General features: G+C 41.2%; 2 protein-coding genes across 7 annotated transcripts in view; both read left to right on the plus strand.

Moving 5' to 3' along the window:
• LOC306827328 (cytolytic toxin-alpha-like) overlaps positions 1-17,415 on the plus strand; it is a 30,300-nt gene extending 12,885 nt beyond the window's left edge. Inside the window, exons 3-5 of one of the 2 annotated variants that reach the window (XM_079349056.1) lie at positions 5,806-5,881; positions 13,563-13,696; positions 13,848-17,415. In XM_079349056.1, coding sequence (XP_079205182.1) covers positions 13,597-13,696; positions 13,848-15,661 — 1,914 coding nt within the window. In that variant the 5' untranslated portion in view covers positions 5,806-5,881; positions 13,563-13,596 and the 3' untranslated portion in view covers positions 15,662-17,415. The remainder of the gene's footprint in view (positions 1-5,805; positions 5,882-13,562; positions 13,697-13,847) is intronic. The other variant, XM_079349057.1, reaches the window with a different exon arrangement.
• LOC306827321 (cytolytic toxin-alpha-like) overlaps positions 1-21,218 on the plus strand; it is an 83,363-nt gene that overhangs the window by 47,807 nt on the left and 14,338 nt on the right. For all 5 annotated transcript variants that reach the window (XM_079349044.1, XM_079349041.1, XM_079349042.1 and 2 more), the window contains exons 3-4: positions 20,827-21,010; positions 21,133-21,174. The gene's annotated coding sequence lies outside the window, so the exon portion shown is untranslated. The remainder of the gene's footprint in view (positions 1-20,826; positions 21,011-21,132; positions 21,175-21,218) is intronic.

A 21,218-nucleotide genomic window follows, 5' to 3' on the forward strand; every position in this document is an offset into this window, starting at 1 on the left:
AGCCTTGACACTGTGGTGATAATGCAAATCATAGAACTCTTTGCTTCAACCTGTAAAATGATTATGTGTAAAGCTTGACTAGCTTGGATTGTATAGCAATTAAAAAGAAAAGTCAAATGTGGATATATACCAAATGATTTAGGAACAAAGTGGGCAAGTTTTAATTAATTCATCAGGAAAATAATGCAATAAAAAGGCAATAAGATAAATAAGCAAAAATGTGGAGGGAAAATAGCTAGCTAGCTGCTAGTGCACTCCCAAAGGTGCTTCAAGGACAGTAAAATGTGAGGGGGAAAATGTCTTCTAAGATAACAAAAAAAAAGAAAAAAAAGAAAATTACAATCAATTGAGAAGAACAAGGATTTACTCTAGAACCTTCCAAAGGGGGAGGAACCTTTTATTAGAAAAGAAAAAAACTGGGCTTCTAGTACACTTGTGTAAAAACCGTAGCTAACAGTTAAACTCTGCATGGAGTAAGGAAGCGTGTTCAGACTCACAGCCTTAGCCTATTTCTCCAATTATGCTTTTCGCTCAGCCTCATGTCAGTGTGGCTTATCATGTGATAGTGAACCGGGTGCTTCTCTATGTGAGAGAAATGCATAATCGGTGCTTTTCTCAACTCCTTACAAGCACGTTTTATGCTAATTATACGCCTATTTACTCGCTGGCTGCTATGGAGCATTTTTCTAATTCTGCATTCCACTTTTAAAGCAGCGCACACGCCGATTCTGAAATGGGTTTAAAAAGGTAGCGGGTTGACATGTGAAAGGGGAATAGATTTTCTTGTTCCTTTGGGTGGAGAAAGCAGGTGGGGGATTAATAGCAGGAAGTGTGTGGGGAGGAAAGAACGGAGCTGCACCAGGTTGTGGTTCCTCTTGGATTTTGTAGCATGTGCAACTCAATTGAGGGATTTTATTTTGTCTGTGCATTTGTATCCGCTGTGACATGTGATAAAGGGTGTACATCCTTTTCTTAAATCTATCAATGAATCAACCATTGTTTATAAAGTGTCAAATCATAAGAAGTGTTATATTAAGATGCTTCACAAGGAAGGAAGGATTTGCCCTACCCTGATTGGTAGATGGTTTGGAAGAAGACGGTTCCTGATAAATGAAGGCTCTACCTCCCATAGTACATTTAGAGAGTGCAAGGTAGCTCTTTAAGATGAGATGGTAACTGATCATTAAGCTGAGCTTTGGATTAGGATCCTTGGATAAGGATTTTAAATAATGTGGTATTGAATGTAGGTATTGATATTGTTGGGCTTTTACAAGCCTTATAACAGAGTTTACATTTTTGGCATCATGACACTCCAGTTGTTTGTGCATTATTATCTTTTGTAACTGTGATTCAGACTGGCATTCAATGTGGATATTGCATGTATGCACAGTTTATTTTTGTAGGTATTAAGTCACTTCTGAAAAGTAATAGCCCAGACGCTCGTAAATCCTCGCACCTGTGTACTGGATTTCTGCACAAACACAAACCCACACACACAAGAGGACTGTCTTCTCTTATTCATTTTAACACATGGATCCCAGAGGAACCACTGATCTTTGTTAAAAATCCCACGTCTTGCTCACAGTATCACTTTCTGTTTAGTAGTTGAACCGCTGAGCCATCAACAGGTGCATGACCAGAATGCTGCATCTGCTTATAGTAACAGCACGGGTAAGATCTGTCTCAGCACAGAATTATTAGCTTATCTGATTGAGTGCTGCCGGACAAGACAGACAATCAATTCAACCAATTTGGTTTTCCTTCCACTGCCTTGTTTTCTCTCGTTTCACACCTTAGCTGTTACACTTAGAAGGGCAGGGATGGAATAGAAAGAATAGCATGAAAGTGTTTCCGTAATTGGCTCCTAATTAAATTGTGTGTGCGCTGGTGAGAGTGTACCCTCCTATTTGCATATGGCTGTTGAAGACAGACCGAATCAAAGATGAGAGGAGCAAGAAGAGAGAGAGAATAAAAAATCATTACAGCCTCGGTAGAACCTTAAAAGAGGAGATCGCAGCCCTTTAATAAATAATCAACCTTCTCTTATCATTTAATCAAGCCGATAACAGGCTGAAAATGAATTAGGAGAAAAAAAGGAAGAGGGAATCTGTGTAATGAGAATGGTCTCTTGTGGTTTGCCTGTTAGTAAAGTATTGGAGTATATTGCTGAGGAGATTATTCTCCCATGGTTTTCATGATAGATGGCACCCTCAAAATGCTCTTGTGCTATGACAGCGTAGTGAGCGCAGGATAGATAACGATAAAGAAGATTCATTTGGAGGCTAATTTCCAAGTTGTAATTACTGTGTATCCTTCTACAAATCCCTATACCAGATAAACGTGGGGTCTTGCCCACACAGGTTGTAGTGCAACATCCCCAGGGCAATTACAAATTCATCATCCTGCTAAAGCAATAGCAACAGAGCATATTGTTATTGCACCAGCTGGACGAATCTTCCTCGCAATGCCAGAGGCAGAAGCACAACCCCAAAGGCTGGAAGCTTTTGTTCCTCCAAGCCAACATGAGCATCAAAGGAATGAGAAGTGGAAGAAAAAAGAACAGCAGAAATCATGTATCTCTTCCCTGTCTCCCACTGCCTCTACCTGTGTATTACAGAATGCAAATATCTCCTGTTTTGCCCTTTTTCTCGTTACTTTAACTGACAGCTGGCATTTTTGGCCACGTGTAGACATGTTTTTATTCGCCAAAAGCTTTCCTGAGAAAAGGTTAAAAATGCATTTTAGAAAAAAAAACTACCATGTCTGTGTTTCTAAAAAGTTTACTTTTTCTGACAGATTTGTTTCGTTCTTACATCCTGCATAGTAAAAACTATTCCTGTCCTGTCTGACATTTTTATTCAGCCGTCTAGTGATTGCCCAGAATATTTGATCAGACATCAAGTAAAATCAAAGATCCAACCTGCACTCCCTTACCGACACTGTTAGGTTTGTTCTGGATGAGGGAGAGGATTCTGGCTCTGGCGGTTGCTTTCTGACTCATATTATTTTACATCTAATGAATGAAGGTGAAAGCTCCTGCTCTCAACCTCAGCAGGCTCCCAGCTCCAATTTAACATGCATTAGTTTAATATATCTTCACGCTCACAAATGGTCTGACTTACATTTTATAAATTTGCTGACAAGATATGATTCCTAAAAGCAGTTTTTTTCCCCTCATACTATATTTTGATTTACATCTTATTCTTTTGCATATATTACAGCTCTCACTGACTTGGTTTTCTTAGTATGCTCCCAGTCTTCGAGCGAGCGCAGGTCACACCTACCCAATCCCCCCCATTCACACGGATGGCAGAGACTGCTATGTAAAGGGGCCATCAGTATTAGCTTATCCAGGGGCGCTTCTTGGGTCTGTCAGGACCCTCAGCTGTGGCTCCTTTGGATTTCCTGAGTCGACCAAAGAGTTTTGGAGAGATGCTGATTTTTTAACATTTTTATGTATTTAGTGATTTTAGCGCTTTTAATCTCAAAGCCAAATTTGATTTAAAAGAGGACATCTGTAGAAATGATTAAACTCCTACTTCAAGACCTCATGAAACGATGGTGAATACTGAGAGGTCACTGTGAGACAGCATATGTAAAGATTACAACCAGCCATGCTACGAAAAAAAAAAAAATGACAAAAATTGTAGTTAACCCGGGGTCTTTCTGACTAATAATTTCAATATTCAACATCAGATTTTTTACATATGCTGAAAACATATTTTTCCTTTTCTTTTTTTATCTTATGAATAAAGCAATGCCATATTTAACAATTTTGAGGCAGTTTTCCAAATATCTCTTTGCTTTTCACATCTTTTTTTAATTTCTAACAGCTGTGAAACATGGCATTGGTGGTTATCCCGTGTCTCCTTTTCCTCTCATTTCCCCTTACTTCCTGTTATTATCTCGCTCCAGCCGGCCTTGTACAACGTCAGCCATTTAATCAGAGTGATTATCTTACCACTATGCTGAAATATTCATGCTTCCAACCGCAACCTGCCATTTAACAAGCATGGAAATGGACCTGACGCAAACAAAAGCCAACGTAACTCTACACATGGGGTTTAATGCACACTGACAAGTGCACACATTGGTCGCAGTAACAGCTCAACACCCCACCATGTGACCACATTCAACCACAGTGGGGTTTTCTGCTGTACGTGTGTGTGTGTGTGTGTGTGTGTGTGTGTGTGTGTGTGTGTGTGTGTGTGTGTGTGTGTGTGTGTGTGTGTGTGTGTGTGTGTGTGTGTGTGTGTGTCTGTGGGTGTGTATTTGTGATTTGTTGGAAAGGCATACTGTGGTTCAGAATCTCGGTCATGATCAGCTCCGTCAGCAGGGTGTCACTCTGCACAGTGATCGGTCAGCACTAAATGAGAAGTCTTCAAGGTGAAAGGTGGAGGTTCCTGGCAGGAGGCTGACTACCTGGATGGTGGGGTCATTAGTGCAACAAATGCCTGATGGACAAAGTCACATACTGCATACATAACTCGCTGTACAGAAGGCATGCTAAGAAAATTAACAAATTAGACATTGCTGGCAAGTTCTCAACTTCATTTAATTGATCAGGTTAACTCGTATGTAAATACTCTGGTACATTACACAGCTACCTTTCATTTACTTTGCATGGTCTTAGTTTTTACATGATTATTCTTCACCTACAGTATATATATATATATATATATATATATATATATATATATATTGGGCTTTTCTGCCTTTGAGAGAGAGAACGTGGATCGTGTCGGAAATGGGAACGACGTGTGGGAGAGGGCCTCGGGCCGGGGTCGAGCCCAGGTCGCCCGCTTGAGGACTTTGGCCTCCTTACTGCGTACAGGCGCCCCCAATTATAATTTCAATCAACCTTTTTTTATATCTACAGATGTAGATTAAAAAATTCATTGAAATTATTTATTTTTATTTTATTTTTTTCAAAATATAAGAAAGAAAATCAATAAAGTACAAAATACAATAAAAAATGATTAGAATTTCATTTTAAATTTTAATGGTAGATGAGTTTGTATTTTTTTGTATTTGTGTAATGTGTTTATTTGTATGTACGTGTTGGTGTATTTGTCTGTTTGCATGTTTTTGTGTGTTTGTCTGTTTGTGTGTTTTGTTTGTGTGTTTGTGCATGTGTGTGTGTGTGTGTGTGTGTGTGTGTTCGAGGGGGTTTGGAGCTGCTGCACGCTCTCTTGTGGTCACAGCAGGTCACATAACATGCTGCAGTGATGGCACATTGTTGGACTTCACCCAGCAGGTTCACCAGTTTGTGTTCATTGTCTAATAATTGAAATTATTTGTGTTAATTCTCTGGATTCATGCAAAGAAGGACAAAGCCAAAAAATATGAATCAAGGTGGCTGGTGCTGATTTACATTTATCACATGTGGGGTCCAGATTTGGGTAGATCTTAGCCAACCTAACTTCTGTAAAGTGGAGACGGTGCACAATTTTAAATTGTATGAGCGCGTGTCTGCTGCAAGGAGATGAAGAGTGAACTTGTTTAAGAATTGCATTCCAATGCTGATTTAAAGTGAGGGGCCCAAGTCCCAGTCCCATTGTGTTTTGATCTGTTTGTTGAAGAATGATTTCACAAATTGTTCCACACTTTCTTCTTTTAAAGGCAGGGCTCATTAGGTCCTCTAGATTCATTTCTTTATTAAACTTCCTCAACGACAGCTTTCTTACAATCTGGTTTTAACTCGATTAAACCAGTCAGCATATCAGAGCTCAGCACACACATCTTACACATCCTGAACATGAGGCCTCCTCCTCTTCCTCCTTCTTCTTACTCTCACTCTGACAGACAACAACAGGTCAGCGTACGTGACAGAGCTCACAGAGGAAAGTTTATCTGAAACTCTTCAGCGATCAAGTTTAATGTGAGTACGCCTCGATCTCTGACATCTGAACCTCGACTTAGACTCTATCAGACTTAATTAACTTGTTTCACAGCAAATAAATTACATAAAAAGATGATTAAATAAAAGTACTTAAGACAAGATAAGATGTAACTTTATTGATCCCCAATGAGGAAATTCAGGCGTTGCAGCAGCATCAGCAGTACAGAATCAAAAAAAGTTAAAAAAAATGATGAAATAGAAACAAACTATGTCAAAGTAGTAGGAGGGGACATATATATATATATATACAGAGGATTATAATGTAGTGAACTCAACAGGACAAAGAAGAGATAATGTGCAGTGAATTGCAGGTTAATTGAGATCAAATATTCAATCTGAGAATGAACAAGACGAGAGAGAGGAGAGTTTTGTAGCTAATGGAAGAGAGAGAGACAGACAGACTCAGAGAGAGAGAGACTGACTCAGAAAAAGAGAGAGAGAGAGAGAGAGAGACTGACTCAGAAAGAGAGAGAGAGAGAGACTGACTCAGAAAGAGAGAGAGAGACTGACTCAGAAAGAGAGAGAGAGAGAGAGACTGACTCAGAAAGAGAGAGAGAGACTGACTCAGAAAGAGAGAGAGAGAGAGAGACTGACTCAGAAAGAGAGAGAGAGACTGACTCAGAAAAAGAGAGAGAGAGACTGACTCAGAAAGAGAGAGAGAGAGAGAGAGAGAGACTGACTCAGAAAGAGAGAGAGAGACTGACTCAGAAAGAGAGAGAGAGAGAGAGAGAGAGACTGACTCAGAAAGAGAGAGAGAGACTGACTCAGAAAGAGAGAGAGAGAGAGAGAGAGAGAGAGAGAGACTGACTCAGAAAAAGAGAGAGAGAGAGAGAGAGACTGACTCAGAAAGAGAGAGAGAGACTGACTCAGAAAGAGAGAGAAAGATACGGGAATGATGTACTGTAGTTCTTTACGCCCTCTTGAGATGTTACATTTATGTTGCACAGTCTTCCTTTAAATGCAGGGCTGGTTGTTTCCTCTAGATCCACTTTTTTTTTTTTTTTGACTTGCAATTTTTATTTTCTGATATTAGAATCAACATACACAATATGTTAACAAATGTACAAACCATCAACACCCTAAATCCCACCCCCACACCCACCCCTACTCCTGACGGGTCAATCACTCTCAGAGGTGGCTTGCATCTCAACCCACATCTTTGCGCGTCTGCCTGATCTTTACTGTGACATCTGGATATAATCGAGGTACATATCCCACTTTAGACAATATTTTTCAGTTCTGTCCAGCATCCTATATGACATTCTTTCATAAGCAGCAGTTCTGCCCACTTCAGTCATCCAGTCCTGAAAAGAAGGTTCTCCAGGTTTCTTCCAATTCCTGAGGATGATCTGTCGGCCAGTCATGATAACAGTCTGTGTCCAATATTTCAGTGATTGTGGAAGACAAGACAGCACTGTACAGTCCCCTAAAATATAAAGTTTTGGACAGAGCACATATTGCCTTTTGATAACATTGACAATGTAACTATGAATCTTCCTCCAATACTGACTGATCATGGGGCATGACCATAACACATGTACCAGTGTACCTTCCTCCTTACCACATTTCCAGCAGGTAGCTGCATCATTTAGGCCAAGTCTAAAAAGCCTGCTTGGTGTCCAATAAAATCGATGTAGTATTTTAAATTGAATGAGCCTCACCCTCAGGTCTCTTGACATCATTTGGGAGTTGCCACATATCTTAGCCCAGTTCTGTTCATTAAAAGATGCCCCCAAATCTCTCTCCCAGGCCAATCTAAGTGCTGAGATACCTCCATCTTCTCCATATTCCGTTACCATCTTATAATATTTAGCTGTTTCATGACCCCCTCCCAACACCTTAAGAACTCTATTCAATTCCTCCGCTGACCTTGGAGGGTGTGGTCCAAAAGTCTGTTGCAATAAATGACGTAGTTGTATATATCTCCAGAATTGGGATTTAGGTAAGTCATATTTACATTTTAGGTCATCAAATGAATGAAGTGAGTTACCATTATACAGATTTTTTAATGCAAAAATTCCTCTGTCTACCCACTCCTTCCAAAGAAATGTTATTTTATTAATCTTCAACTTAGGATTCAGCCAAATGCTGGAGGATTCATTTAAGTAAGGATCTAACCCTATCAGCCCTGAGACCTTCTTCCATATACTTTGAAGATGAGATATAACTGGGTGAGCCTTTAACAGTTTAGTGGACAGACGGTAAAGCAGTGGGAGAGGAGCCGATACAGATTGCTCTATACTGAACCATGGTGGGGCCCTCTGTGGGGGCAATGCCCAGTGCGCCAGATGCCTCAAACTAAATGCATAATAGTAATATAGCACATTTGGGAACCCTAGACCACCAGCATTGACTGGTCTCTGTAATTTTTTCATGTTCATACGTGGTCTCTTTCCATTCCAGAGAAATTCCTTAAACATAATGTCTAATCTTTTAAAGTAACTGCCTGGAATTTCTAAGGGGAGAGACTGAAGCAGATAGTTGATCCTGGGGATACAGTTCATTTTGACGGTGTTAACTTTACCCCATAAAGACAGATATAGTGATGTCCAGCGTTTTACATCAATACCTAACTTCTCTATGAGAGGGTCAAAGTTCACTTTTATAATATCCTCCAATAAAGGGGGGAAGAGAATACCGAGGTATCTCATCCCCCGCTTGGGCCATCTGAATCTGCCTGCCTGGAAGAGTGTAGTGGGACAGAATTTTGTTAAGGGGAGGGCCTCTGATTTATCCCAGTTTACCTTATATCCTGAAAACTTGGAAAAGCTATTAATTGTATTTAACAATGCTGGCATTGAAATCACAGGGTCAGACACCAGCAAAAGAATATCGTCCGCGTACATGAACAATTTGTGGACAGAGCCTTCATATACCACTCCTGGGAAGTTTCCATCCCCCCTGATCGCTGCTGCCAAGGGCTCCATTACCAGACAGAATAACAGAGGGCTGAGAGGGGAACCCTGGCGCGTGCCTCTTCCTAACTCAAAATATGAAGATATGTACCCATTGCTTTGTACTGCTGCTTCTGGCCGGTTATATAATAAACGCACCCACTTAATAAATTTTTCTCCAAAGCCATATCTTTCTAATATCCTAAATAAATATCCCCACTCAACCCTATCAAACGCTTTTTCAGCATCAAGTGAAACAGCAGCAATTGGCAAATTGGAATTTGAGAGTGCCCACATAATATTAATAAACCTTCTTATGTTATCTGCCGAAGTACGTTTGCGAATGAAACCCACCTGATCTTCATGTACTAAAGAAGTCATGACCTTCTCCAGCCTATTAGCTACCACCTTGGACAAGATCTTGGTATCTATTGGAATAAGGGAGATTGGGCGATAATTTTTACAGTCACAGGGGTCTTTATCTTTTTTCAGAATAAGCGTTATTATAGCTTTTGATAAGGTATCTGGTAACTGCCCTCTTTCAAATGCCTCGTTGTACATACTCAGGAGTAGTGGTGTTAGCTCAGAGGCGCAGCATTTAAAAAATTCGGCTGTAAAGCCATCCGGCCCTGGGGCTTTCCCACTCGGCAACTCTTTAATCACCCGAATAATTTCTTCCCTGATTATTGGACGATCAAGTTCGTTTTTTTGTGAGTCCGACAACCTGGGAAGATCCAATCCCTGCAAAAATGTCTCCATACACTCCCCATTATGTTGGTGATCAGCTGTATACAATTTTGTGTAGAACTCTCTAAACATACTATTGATGTCCACAGATTTGACCTTAAGTTCACCTTCCTCTGTTCTGATGGCTGAAATATTTGATGCTAGCTCTCTCTGTTTTAAACAGTTCGCCAGTAATTTACCAGCCTTATCCCCTGATTCATAATATTTTTGTCTCATTCTGAAAAGCGAGAATTCAACTTTCTGTGACAAGATACTATTATACTCATATTTGAGCTGTGTTAGAACCCTAAGGTCATTAGCATTAAAATGTTTTTTTAAGTTGGTCTCAACCTTTTTAATTCTGTCTTCAAGTTCACTCTGTTTTGCAATATTCTTTTTTTTCTTATGAGAAGCATACTGAATTACGAAGCCTCTCAGCACCGCTTTCAAAGCTTCCCAAGCCGTCCCCGCAGAGGGCGCTGTGGGCTCATTAGTCTCAATATACATCTTAATTTGACCTCTTAATGCCTCTTTAAACACAGAATCTTGTAATAGGGATGAATTAAATCTCCACCTTGGCATTCGAGTCCTGTCACTAAAAGGCTGGACCTCCAGGCTAACTAGTGCATGGTCCGAAACTAAAATACTGCCAATGGAGCATGACATTACTGACTGTAAAAGGTCATTGGAAATAAGGAACAAATCTATTCGCGAAAAAGTTGTGTGTGGAGCTGAGAAAAAGGTGTAGTCCCTTCCTTTGGGGTTTAAAATCCTCCACACATCTATCAAACCTAAAGACTCAGCCATGCGTCTCACTACCAGGGTAGCTTTAGGCATCCTGGTAGCTATGGTACTACTACGATCGAGTATCGGATCCATTATTAAATTAAAGTCCCCACCAATTATAGCCTTATAGTTACCAGCCTGTTGCATTTTTACCTCTAAGTCTATGAAAAATTGTGGCTCATCTCCATTTGGAGCGTAGATGTTTGTTAGCATAATTATGTGACCTTGTATCTCTGACACTACTATAAGGACCCTACCCATCGTATCTTTAATCTGCCGAACAAATTTAAATTGCAATTTTTTATTTATGAGTGTTAAAACCCCACGGCTTTGACTGGTTCCTACACTGTAATATACATGGCTCACCCAGTCTCTACATAACTTCTCAGCTTCTACAGCAGAAAGGTGTGTCTCCTGCAGGAACACCACATCGAATTGTTTGGACTTCAGCACAGAAAATATTTTCTTCTTTTTAATTGGATGACCCAGGCCCTTCACATTCCAAGTGGCAATGCGCAAATTGTCAAATTTAGCAGCCATTAATAACTTTAAGATACAAACCTCTGAGATGCAGCCACCCTTCAATTATGTGCTTATGATAACTAACTTTAGACCCTTCTAACCCAAAAACCCTCCCTACCCAGAGACAGCGCCTAACATAGAACTCTGCACTGCTCCGTTTAACAGAACCTAACTGACGGTCCATGACTGTCGATTGATAAGTGACTTACCCCACACAAATCCCCAGCATCATTATCATTTGTTTATAACTCAAATATTATGAGGAGGGCACTGCCATTAAAATACAGGGGAATAACAACTGGTTAACAGTTATGTAAGTCTTGTATTTTGTTCGTTTCTCCCTTTTTTAGATAGAAAGAAAAATAATTAAAACAGGTAAACAAAAATCTGGTGGGAGACAGGGGAGAGGAAGGGGAGATATAATACAAACAACTCTTAACCAAGTAAAAACGACACCAACCTCCCTCTCTCCGTCACCCCACATATTTGAAACAGTCACCTCCTCCTCCTTGTCGTGTCCTGCACATAATTAACGAGTCCAGCAACTTTGGTCCTGATCATATCCAGGAGACGGGTCACACCGCGGCCCCCCGAATATATTCCATAGCCCTCTTCGGATCCTCAAAACGCTTCTGACCTCCGTTGCAATCAACCCTCAGAATAGCAGGATACAGAAGAGCAAACTTCATGTTGCGCTCCCTCAAAGCCTTCTTGCACTCCCTGAATTTATCCCGTTTCAACTGTGTGGCCCGTGAAAAGTCAGGGAATATCATAATGCGGTTACCTTCCCAGAGAAGCTCTGATTTATTCCGTGCTGTACGTAGGATGAGCTCTCTATCAGCTGAGCGCAGGAAGCGAGCCAGGATCACCCGCGGTCTCTCCTCTGGATTTGGCCTTGGTATCGGTGCCCTGTGTGCCCGGTCAATCTCCGGTGGCCGCACAGTGTCGTCCCAGTCCAGGATCGATGCTAGTAGTTTCTGAATAAATGGTATCATATCTCCGCTTTCTTTGCCCTCTGGGACACCCACAAAACGTAGATTATTACGCCTGTTGCGGTTCTCCAGATCGTCCAGTTTATCACGGAGATCCTCCACCTCCGCTTTGGTGGCTAACGGGTTAGCCTCCAGCGAAGCTCTCATCTCCTTATCCGCGTCCTCCAGCCACTCCACTCTCTTCTCCACCTCCACCATGCGCGAAATTAGTGAAGAAAGTTTACCTTCAACAGAGGCTGTGGATCGGCGAATTTCCTCGAGGCCGGCCAAATCACTGGATATTTTTTGCAACGCAGCAAAAATGTTAGCGATATCCTGTCCCACCTGTGTAGCATCGGGGCCTTCCGAGCTGTTGCCGTCGCCATCATGATGTGGGTTTTGAGACCTCAAATGCTTCTTAATGTCCCCGCTTTTTAGATGCTTTGCCATTCTGATTGATCGGGAAGATTTCTATGCGCAAGACACGTTTTTATACCTATAATTAACAATGATCATAGAGGATATTTGGTGATGCTAGTCGGAGCTTCGGTTCAGGCGGCCATCTTCACCAGTCGCGTCACGTGACTTCTATCCTGCTTTTTTTAACTACACTATTACACATTTAAGTGCAACTAGATGATTTATTTCAGTGGAATTATAAATTCATGTAGAAGTAACTCGTGTCCACAGAAGTTGGAACATTTGTATAATCAGAAGAGATATACCGTTAACTCGCAGGAAGCAGCACATGATCTAGTTCCACTAAAGTTCCACATTGCACATGGATAGATAGATCCACTTTTTAAGATTTTGGTAGAATTTGTCGTTCTCCTTGTTCAGTGTGCAGCAGGCAGGTGAAAGTGAGTAACCATGGTGACTTTCTGTTTGTCAATCAACGATGTCCCCCCCCCTCTAGGAATAAAACTCTTTCAGTAAAACGTACTTTAATTATCTTTAAAGGTCACAGGTTTTCAAATGAAAGCATTACTGTGTGAAAATGTACAATGAACACAAAGAGAGGACACACCCTCGTGCTACACAGGCGTTTTCAGAATGTCAACAAACAATATTTAATTTGGCTGATTTGTTTTTGAAAACTGAAGTCATTTAACAGTGTGGATGATTTTGAAATAAACATGTTCATAAAGTAAATCTAGTTTGGTTTAGATCCCATTAAGTGAGCTGCATCCTATAAACGTGAAAACAAAACAACAGTATGAAACGTAGATTAATGCGCTGATATAATCACAAGTGCAGCCGCCACCATCACACCTGATGTTATTTAAAATTCACCCCCTTTTATTGTATATTGCAAGCAGCCGCTTTGCTCCTAGAAGCTGCTTCAGATGCAGCCTTGAATCAGAGCCACACTGAGTTCTGATGTGGCCGTGTGCTAGATAATATAGAGCGCTTAAAGGTTTAAATGACATGATGATAATAACACACCCTGCATACACCCGCCTTCCCACCTTCACAGCTACTGTGTGCATGTTTGTGTTAAGGGTCCTTTTTTCTCTGCATCCAATCTGTGCCTCTCTCTGTAGACATGGCATGGAATTGAGTTTTTATGCCCCCCCCCCATTCCTACCCTTTCTTTTTTCCTTTTCTGATGTTGGGGAAGAAACAAGTGTCAGCACGATACCAGTCGCAGCAAACCAGTGCCCTCCCTGCACAAACTGTAATTTCTCTGTTTGCGAGATGAATAGAGGATTATTGATTGATTGATTGATTGATTGATGATGTACCAAACAATCTTAACAGGCTGTTTTCCATGTTGTGGAGTTAAGACCAAGGAATGGCCTCTGAAGCCGGTGAGACGATGGTGGTGGCGGCTCTCGGTCGGCCTTTCGGCCTCGGGATGTTTTACGACTGCCGCAAAGACCAACTCGTGCCTGGTACTGTAGAACTGAGATTTAAATTCAATCTTTTCCTCTCAAATCATTGAATTACTTCATCAAATACCATTCCCATGGATGTTGTCCCAACAGCTTCTCCAGTTACACTTTGTCTAAAAGCTGAACTTGATTATTGTTTCTTCTTTTGCAGGAATCACCCTGTGGGACCGTGGTGACCTGATGAAGGATGTTGGAGAACGACCACAGAAATATAGTGAATTTGAGATTGTTGCCTCTGAATCTATTGAGGATAAATCCTCTGCACTCGATGTTAAAGCATCATTGAAGGCAAGTTTCTTGGGGGGACTTGTAGAGGTTGGTGGATCAGCCAAATACCTGAACAACAGCAAGATTTCCAAAAACCAAGCCAGAGTAACACAGAAGTACGAAGCAACTACAAAGTTCCAGCAACTGTCGATGAATCATCTTGGACCAGGAAATATGAAGCACCAGAATGTTTTTGAGAAAGGTTTAGCAACACATGTAGTCACAGCGATTCTTTATGGGGCACAAGCCTTCTTTGTCTTTGACCGTGAAGTTTCTCAAAAAGAAGATCAACAAGACATTGAGGGAAACTTGAAGATAGTGATCAAGAAACTTCCTCGCCTTTCTATAGAGGGTGACGGTTCACTGAAAATGGATGAACAGGACAAAGCTAGTGTTGACAAGTTCTCCTGCAGTTTCTTTGGAGACTTTTCCCTTGAGAGAACTCCAACATCCTTTCAAGAAGCAGTACAGGTCTACCAAAGTCTGCCTAAACTGCTGGGAGCCAATGGAGAAAACGCAGTACCAGTAAAGGTCTGGCTGCTGCCTCTGACAATGTTAGATTCTACTGCTGCTAAACTTGTACGTCAGATAAGTGAAAGTTTAGTTCAAGACTCACAGAGTGTCCTGGAGGACCTCAGTGAGCTGGAAATGAGGTGTAACGATGCACTGAGAACCACCACAGCACAGCAGTTCCCACAGATCAGCAAAAAGATTAAAACTTTTAAACGTAGGTGCTCTGAGTTCAAACTGGAATTCCAACAAACTCTGGCAAAGAAACTTCCATCGATCCGAGGAGGAGGAGAAGAGGAGGCTGTGCTCGCAGATGTCCTGAGGAATATACATTCTTCTCCATTCAACAGTGAAAACCTGAATGAGTGGATGGATTGTAAAGAGAGAGAGATGGACACATTATTGTCTTTAACAGAGATGATGAAGAACACAAAGGTTGTACCATCTGAGAATGACCTTTACAAAGAAAGTCTAAGAACAGAGCAAGCTGTGTGTTTTGTTTTCACCTCACTGGGAATCAATGAACCGTACCTCTCAGCTTTGTCAGACTACTTAAGACAAAAACCAGAAAACCCTGAAGATCCACAGACTCAGGATGTAGAGAAGGAACAATGGTACGCTTCCAGAGAAGTAGCCAAATCAACGAGGAAAAAAGCAAAGCTCTTCAGTAACTTTGCAGAGGCCAACCAGCAGAAGAAGAACATTAAGTTCATGGCAGTCGGAATAACAAATGAGACACAGAAAGGTTCGAGCATCTACCTTTATAAAGACGGCTTTCTTGACAATGAGAACTTTGAGCCGCCTTCAAAGCCTGAAACAGTCACAGTCAGAGACGTAAACCACAACAGTGTGACACTGAAGATTGATCCACCAAAGTTTGGATCAGAGAGCGTCACCTCCTACTCTGTTGAGAACTGTGTCAGTGGAGAGGAAGGATGGAAACAACAGTCAGCATCAAAACCTGGAGAGGTCACTGTGGGTGATCTGAGTCCAAACACAGAGTATATGATCAGGTGCAGAGCAGTGACCTCTGTAGGTGTTGGACCAGCCAATCAGATCCGCGGTTCAATTAAAACCTTACCCTACAGCACTCCTACCAACTCAAGTAAGATATCGGTGAGCTTGAAGAAACCTGCTGAGCTTGGACAACGTGTTCACATTTTGAGCTACAAGGTGGAGTACGATTGATTGAGTGATTGTGGTGCAGCTGGCAGAAGCAAGGAGAGCATCGCTGTGAAAGTCTGCACAACAAAGATCAATCCTCTTGCAGAAATACTCAAACAGAAAAGCAAAAAAATAAAAGATGCCTCACCCTCAGTTTATAAACTGAGTGTGGAAAAAGAAGACATGAACATAGATGGATGTCACAGGTTTAACTTTGGAAGAGAAAACATGAAACAGATCCGAACAATAATGCTTATGGGAGCAACTGGATCAGGAAAGTCGACTCTGATCAATGGAATGATCAACTACATTGTTGGAGTGAAGTGGAAGGATGATTTCAGGTTTAAATTAATTGAAGAGGATGAGTCCAGATCACAAGGTGAAAGCCAGACCTCTGAAGTCACTGTGTACAAAATCAACCACCAGGAAGGCTTTAAAATAGATTACTCAGTGACCATCATTCACACTCCAGGGTTTGGAGATACAAGAGGCATAGAGAGAGACAGGGCAATCACAGAACAGCTGAGGAATCTCTTCTCTTCACAGCGTGGTGTAAGTGAGATTGATGCTGTGTGTTTTGTTGCTCCGGCCTCTTTAGCTCGACTCACAGCGACACAGAAATACGTGTTTGATTCTGTGCTCTCAATCTTTGGCAAAGACATCGCAGAAAACATCAGGGTTCTGGTGACGTTTGCTGATGGTCAGCGCCCACCAGTTCTGGAGGCGATCAAGACTGCAGGTGTCCCGTGTCAAAAAACAAAAGACGGGCTGCCGAGTCACTTCAAATTCAATAACTCAGCTTTGTTTGCAGAAAACAAATCACCAGCTGCAGACTGCAAAAGTGATGATGATGAAGAGGGAAACTTTGATGAGATGTTCTGGAACATGGGGACAAAAAGCATGAAAAGGTTCTTTGATGCTTTGACTCAAATAGAAACTAAAAGCTTGACACTGACAAAGGACGTCCTCAAAGAAAGAAAGCAGATCGAAAATTCAGTTGAAAAGTTGCAGGAGCAGGTTAAAGTTGGGTTAGCCAAACTTGAGGGTGAAAAACTGAAGGAGCTCGAGGCAGAGATCAGCAGAAATGAGAACTTTGAGTTTGAAATCACTGTCATGAAACCTTTTCAGGTAAATGTTTCTGGTACTGGAGTGTACCTCACCAACTGTCAGCAGTGTCACGTGACCTGTCATAATAATTGTGCCTTTGCAGATGACAAAGACAAAATTAACTGTTGTGCAATGGGACCAGATGGACACTGTACAGTGTGTCCAGTTAAATGTATCTGGAAAGTGCATTTCAGCATGAAATACAGATGGGAGTATAAAGAAGTTAAAGAAAAACAAACGATTGCAGAACTGAAAGAGAAGTATGACATAGCTAAAGAGCCCAAGTCACCTGTTGAGGCATTGATTGGAAAACTGAAGGCTGAATATAAAACTGTGCAGGACGAGGTACAGGAACTGATAGAGAGATCTGCAAAGTGTCTGAACAGACTCAAAGAGATCGCACTGAAGCCAGATCCTCTCTCTACTCCAGACTACATCGACACGCTCATTGAAGAGGAGAAATCTAAGGCCAATCCAGGCTGGCAGAAACGAGTTCAGTCCCTTATGAAGATAAGAGAACAAGCAGAGATCATGGCTAAAGTAAACAGAGGAGAGATCCCCCACAAAAGTCTAGATACTGACTTTGGTTTTAATCTGGCTCAAACAGGCAACAAAAGCAACCAATAACAGACAACCTCAACCGGAGAATGCAGCACTGTGACTACAACCAAGAGACAAAGACTAAACTGAATTCTCCTTAAACACCAGAGCAAAAGGATGGCCAACAAAGCTGCTCAAAGACGACTCATGACGATGTCTGACAGATATCACAAGAAAAAGAATAGATTCAGTTTGACGTGTTCAGGCAAAGATGCTTAATATCAAAACAGAAGTCATTAGATGTGGAAGAGGATCATTGTTGTCATCTCAGAAACAACAAAAACATCCACAGTACCAGGATGGACACCATTGCCCTCATGAGACATAAACAAACGCTGCCTACAAGTGGAGGCCATGGTTGCTTTTTTAAACCAGCTACGAGCATCATCAGTGTAGATATACAAGCGAGCTCTGGCAGGAAACGATTTGTGAAAACAGACCAGCAGGGGACAGAGGAGCAATCGAGCTGAATGTTGACATTTCCTTTATAACCAAGAAAAAGGACAATTACAAATATGTATGAAATCAAGAGTCCAATTTAAATGTCCGACCACTTTCTTCACTAGAACCATCATGTCATTTCTGAAAAACGTTCAAACCTGTGTCAACAAGTCTGCAGCTTTATAAGCTCAGAAAACTTTGGTATTGAATTTGTGATTTTTCCTTCTTATTGTAACGTAATTATTATTTTTGGGTGTTTAAAGATCATAAAGTTGTTTGTAATTATTGAATTTGTTTTTACCATATCTGAGTTTGTTTCATTTATTACCATTTAATCTGTTTATCGTATAATCATGTCTGCTTTTTATTGCTTTCACATATTATTCATGTTTGCATCTTTTATATAATCCTGAACCGATGGTGATACAAACCTGTCATTTGATAAGTTCTGCAAATTCTGAAGTTGATGCAGCTGCATCGTTGATGTTTTTTTCAAGGTTTTGGACAAAGAGACAGTTTGGTTTTAAAAGACTTTGACACGATGATCAGGAGGCTTTTTTTACTCTCACTAAAAGACTCCACGTCACTCTGATTCTTAAAATTCACTTTTTGGGACTAAAGTGTCCACAAACTTGGGTTCAAAGTTTTAATCTTTTATTTTTACCTTCATTTTTACATTTTACTTTCTTGATTTGTGTTTGAATTTTAAAAGACTTTGTCAGATTTTTCCCTTTTTGATTTTTCAATAAATCTTCTAAAACTTTACAAATAATTTCTGACTGATTTTTTTTATTAGATGTTAATTGTCCACTGAGGTAGGCAACTTTTCTGTAAAAAGCCCCTCACACCACAAAGGCTTTGAGCCTGTCTTAAGGAGGCGGCGTGGACCTCAGGAGGTAAGTGTTGACCTTTAAAGATCACCGGTATCTTTACTAGCCACGGGGAAAAGCGTTTGTAATCAACATGACAGAAACTGGTTGGACGGGGTTTAACTGAGCCTCAACTCGATTGAGACTTGTTGTGATCACCTGTAGTGACTCAACCATGCCGCGAAGGACCTGATCATGCTGCTCGAGCATGATTCCCTAAGAGGAAATAGCAAACTGCAGGGAGCTAAAGCTAGCATCTTATTCCCGGTCGGCTGGGTCCATGTTTGGCCAGATTATTCTGCTACGGTTCAGAAGAAGACCCAAATGCACAACCATGAAACAGAGCCAAATAAACAATAACAATAATTTATTATAACAAGGGGTAGTGACACTAGTGATAACAATGAGCGAGAGTCCAAGCTCTGTGGTTGGCAGTGCAGACAAAAATCCAGGTGACGATCCAAAAACCCAATTCCAGCAGGCGTGAGGTGAATCCAAAGTGACGAGGAGACGACAGGACACGAGAGGGCAGGTAAGGCTGGACGGGGAGCTGACGAGGAGAAAACACGGAGGGGGTATATACGAGGAGACCACAGTCCATCTTTCACCTTAAGCTTTGCGAGGTGAGTCTCTGATAATGTGTCATGTTTGTTTTCAAGTTATTAAACAGATTTATTTCCTTCTTAGTCTCAACTGGTTGGTTTTCATTCCAGAACTATTTTCATTCAGGGACATTCAAGTTGAACTGAATGTTCGTTTGTACTGATGATTAAACAGGAAGTGGAACATTGTGGTTTTACAGTTTTGGTCGTACAGTGTGTGGTGTGCGGCCACACAGCAACATCAACACACCACACACCAACTGATTTCACTCGTGAACGTCCCCCGATCATCTTAATCAAAATGTTATCAATACCACAGCGCCTTATCTGTGCAGAGTCTGTTACGGTTCAGAATAAGACCCAAATGCACAACAATGGAACAGAGCCAAATAAACAATAACAATAATTTATTATAATAAGGGGTAGTGACACTAGTGATAACAATGAGCGAGAGTCCAAGCTCCGTGGTTAGTAAAAACATAGGTCATCCGTCATTTGTTTTACACCTAAATACCCGCCATTTCTTGGAAGGAAGCTCGATTATCTGACCCCCAGGTCCAATAACTTAGTTTTCAGTTTGCTCCAAAAGCCGATGGCTGATGAATCCAGGCCCGGGCTTCAGATGTTAGCTAGGAGGCTATCGCTACCCATCCATCAAGCATGCTCATGAAGTGTGTTGACATGGACTTGAGTATCCCGGGTTATGAGCCTGATCCTGGTTCTGATCATAATCAGGATATGGTGTTTACTCTAGTGGACACTGGAGGAACTGCAGCTGTAAAGTTGGACATTTTAACATAGAGCTCTATGGAGACTGACTCACTTCAGGAGACAGACTCTAGTGGACACTGGAGGAACTGCATCTGTAAAGTTGGACATTTGGACATTACTGCTGCTTGATAAGAACTTATTTGAGGAAAGTTAACATAAACTTTGGATTGCTACACACTGGACAATTTTTAGCCCGAATTTGGGCCCGGGCTGCCTCTGACGAACTGCCTGCTAGGAAGAAGTGTTGCACCACATGATACTGCGGTCATTTACAGCAGATTCAAATCAAGAAGTTATGAGTGCTCAGAGAAGGAGGAGACGTTTAGAGATCGTTGTTTTCATATCAGAGTAATGATTTCCTGTCACATTTAAGCTGCTATACTTTGACGTTTTACTGAAAACGTTTAAGTGATAAAAAAAAATGAGCATGTTGTCTGTTGCCTTCAGGCTGTAGAGTCATATTGTCACTCTCATGTTTAATCAGGTTTATTTTTTTACACAAATCCCGTTAATATGAGAGAGTTAGCCTGTTTGTGTGTGTGTGTGTGTGTGTGTGTGTGTGTGTGTGTATTAAAAATATGAAGGTCACGCTTTGTAATTATGTCCAGAGTTATTAAATGTAAAGTATTAATACCAAAACCTTTTTCAACAATGTTTATTTAAATGAGTGAGCATTATCTTCCTCTGTGATCAGAAATGAAGGAAACATGCAGCAGCCACGTCACAGAGTGAAATTTCAGCAACGAAAACATAAAAGCTGACTCCTAGCGTCCATGTGTGCTGCTGTTTTTTCATCCAGAGGACTTGAATGCGTCATTACGGCTGTACAGCAGGGACGTCCGATGTTTCCGAGGAGACCTTGAAGGCAGCAAAACTCCCGCCGAGAGTCGGACGGACGTTCTGTCATTCTCTCCCTCTTTGATGTTTAAGCTAGCTTCTTCAGTTGGGATATTTTCTGCCTCAAACATGATAAAAAACAAGCGGTAAGTTGTTTTTAACATTTACAGGACTTTTGTTGTTGTGTTTGGTCGGTAAAAAGAGCTGTCAATGACGTTTAAAATGGAGGAAATTTCGCCTCATTTGCATATTGTTTGACTCCCTGCAGAGGACAGAGAGGGACTCCACTGAGCCCTGAGCTACTTTAAAGGTAAGTAAAGATGATTAAATATAATTTAAAATATTATTTGGTAC

The sequence above is a fragment of the Symphodus melops genome (assembly GCF_947650265.1).
Source record: "Symphodus melops genome assembly, chromosome: 7".
Lineage (NCBI taxonomy): Eukaryota > Metazoa > Chordata > Actinopteri > Labriformes > Labridae > Symphodus > Symphodus melops.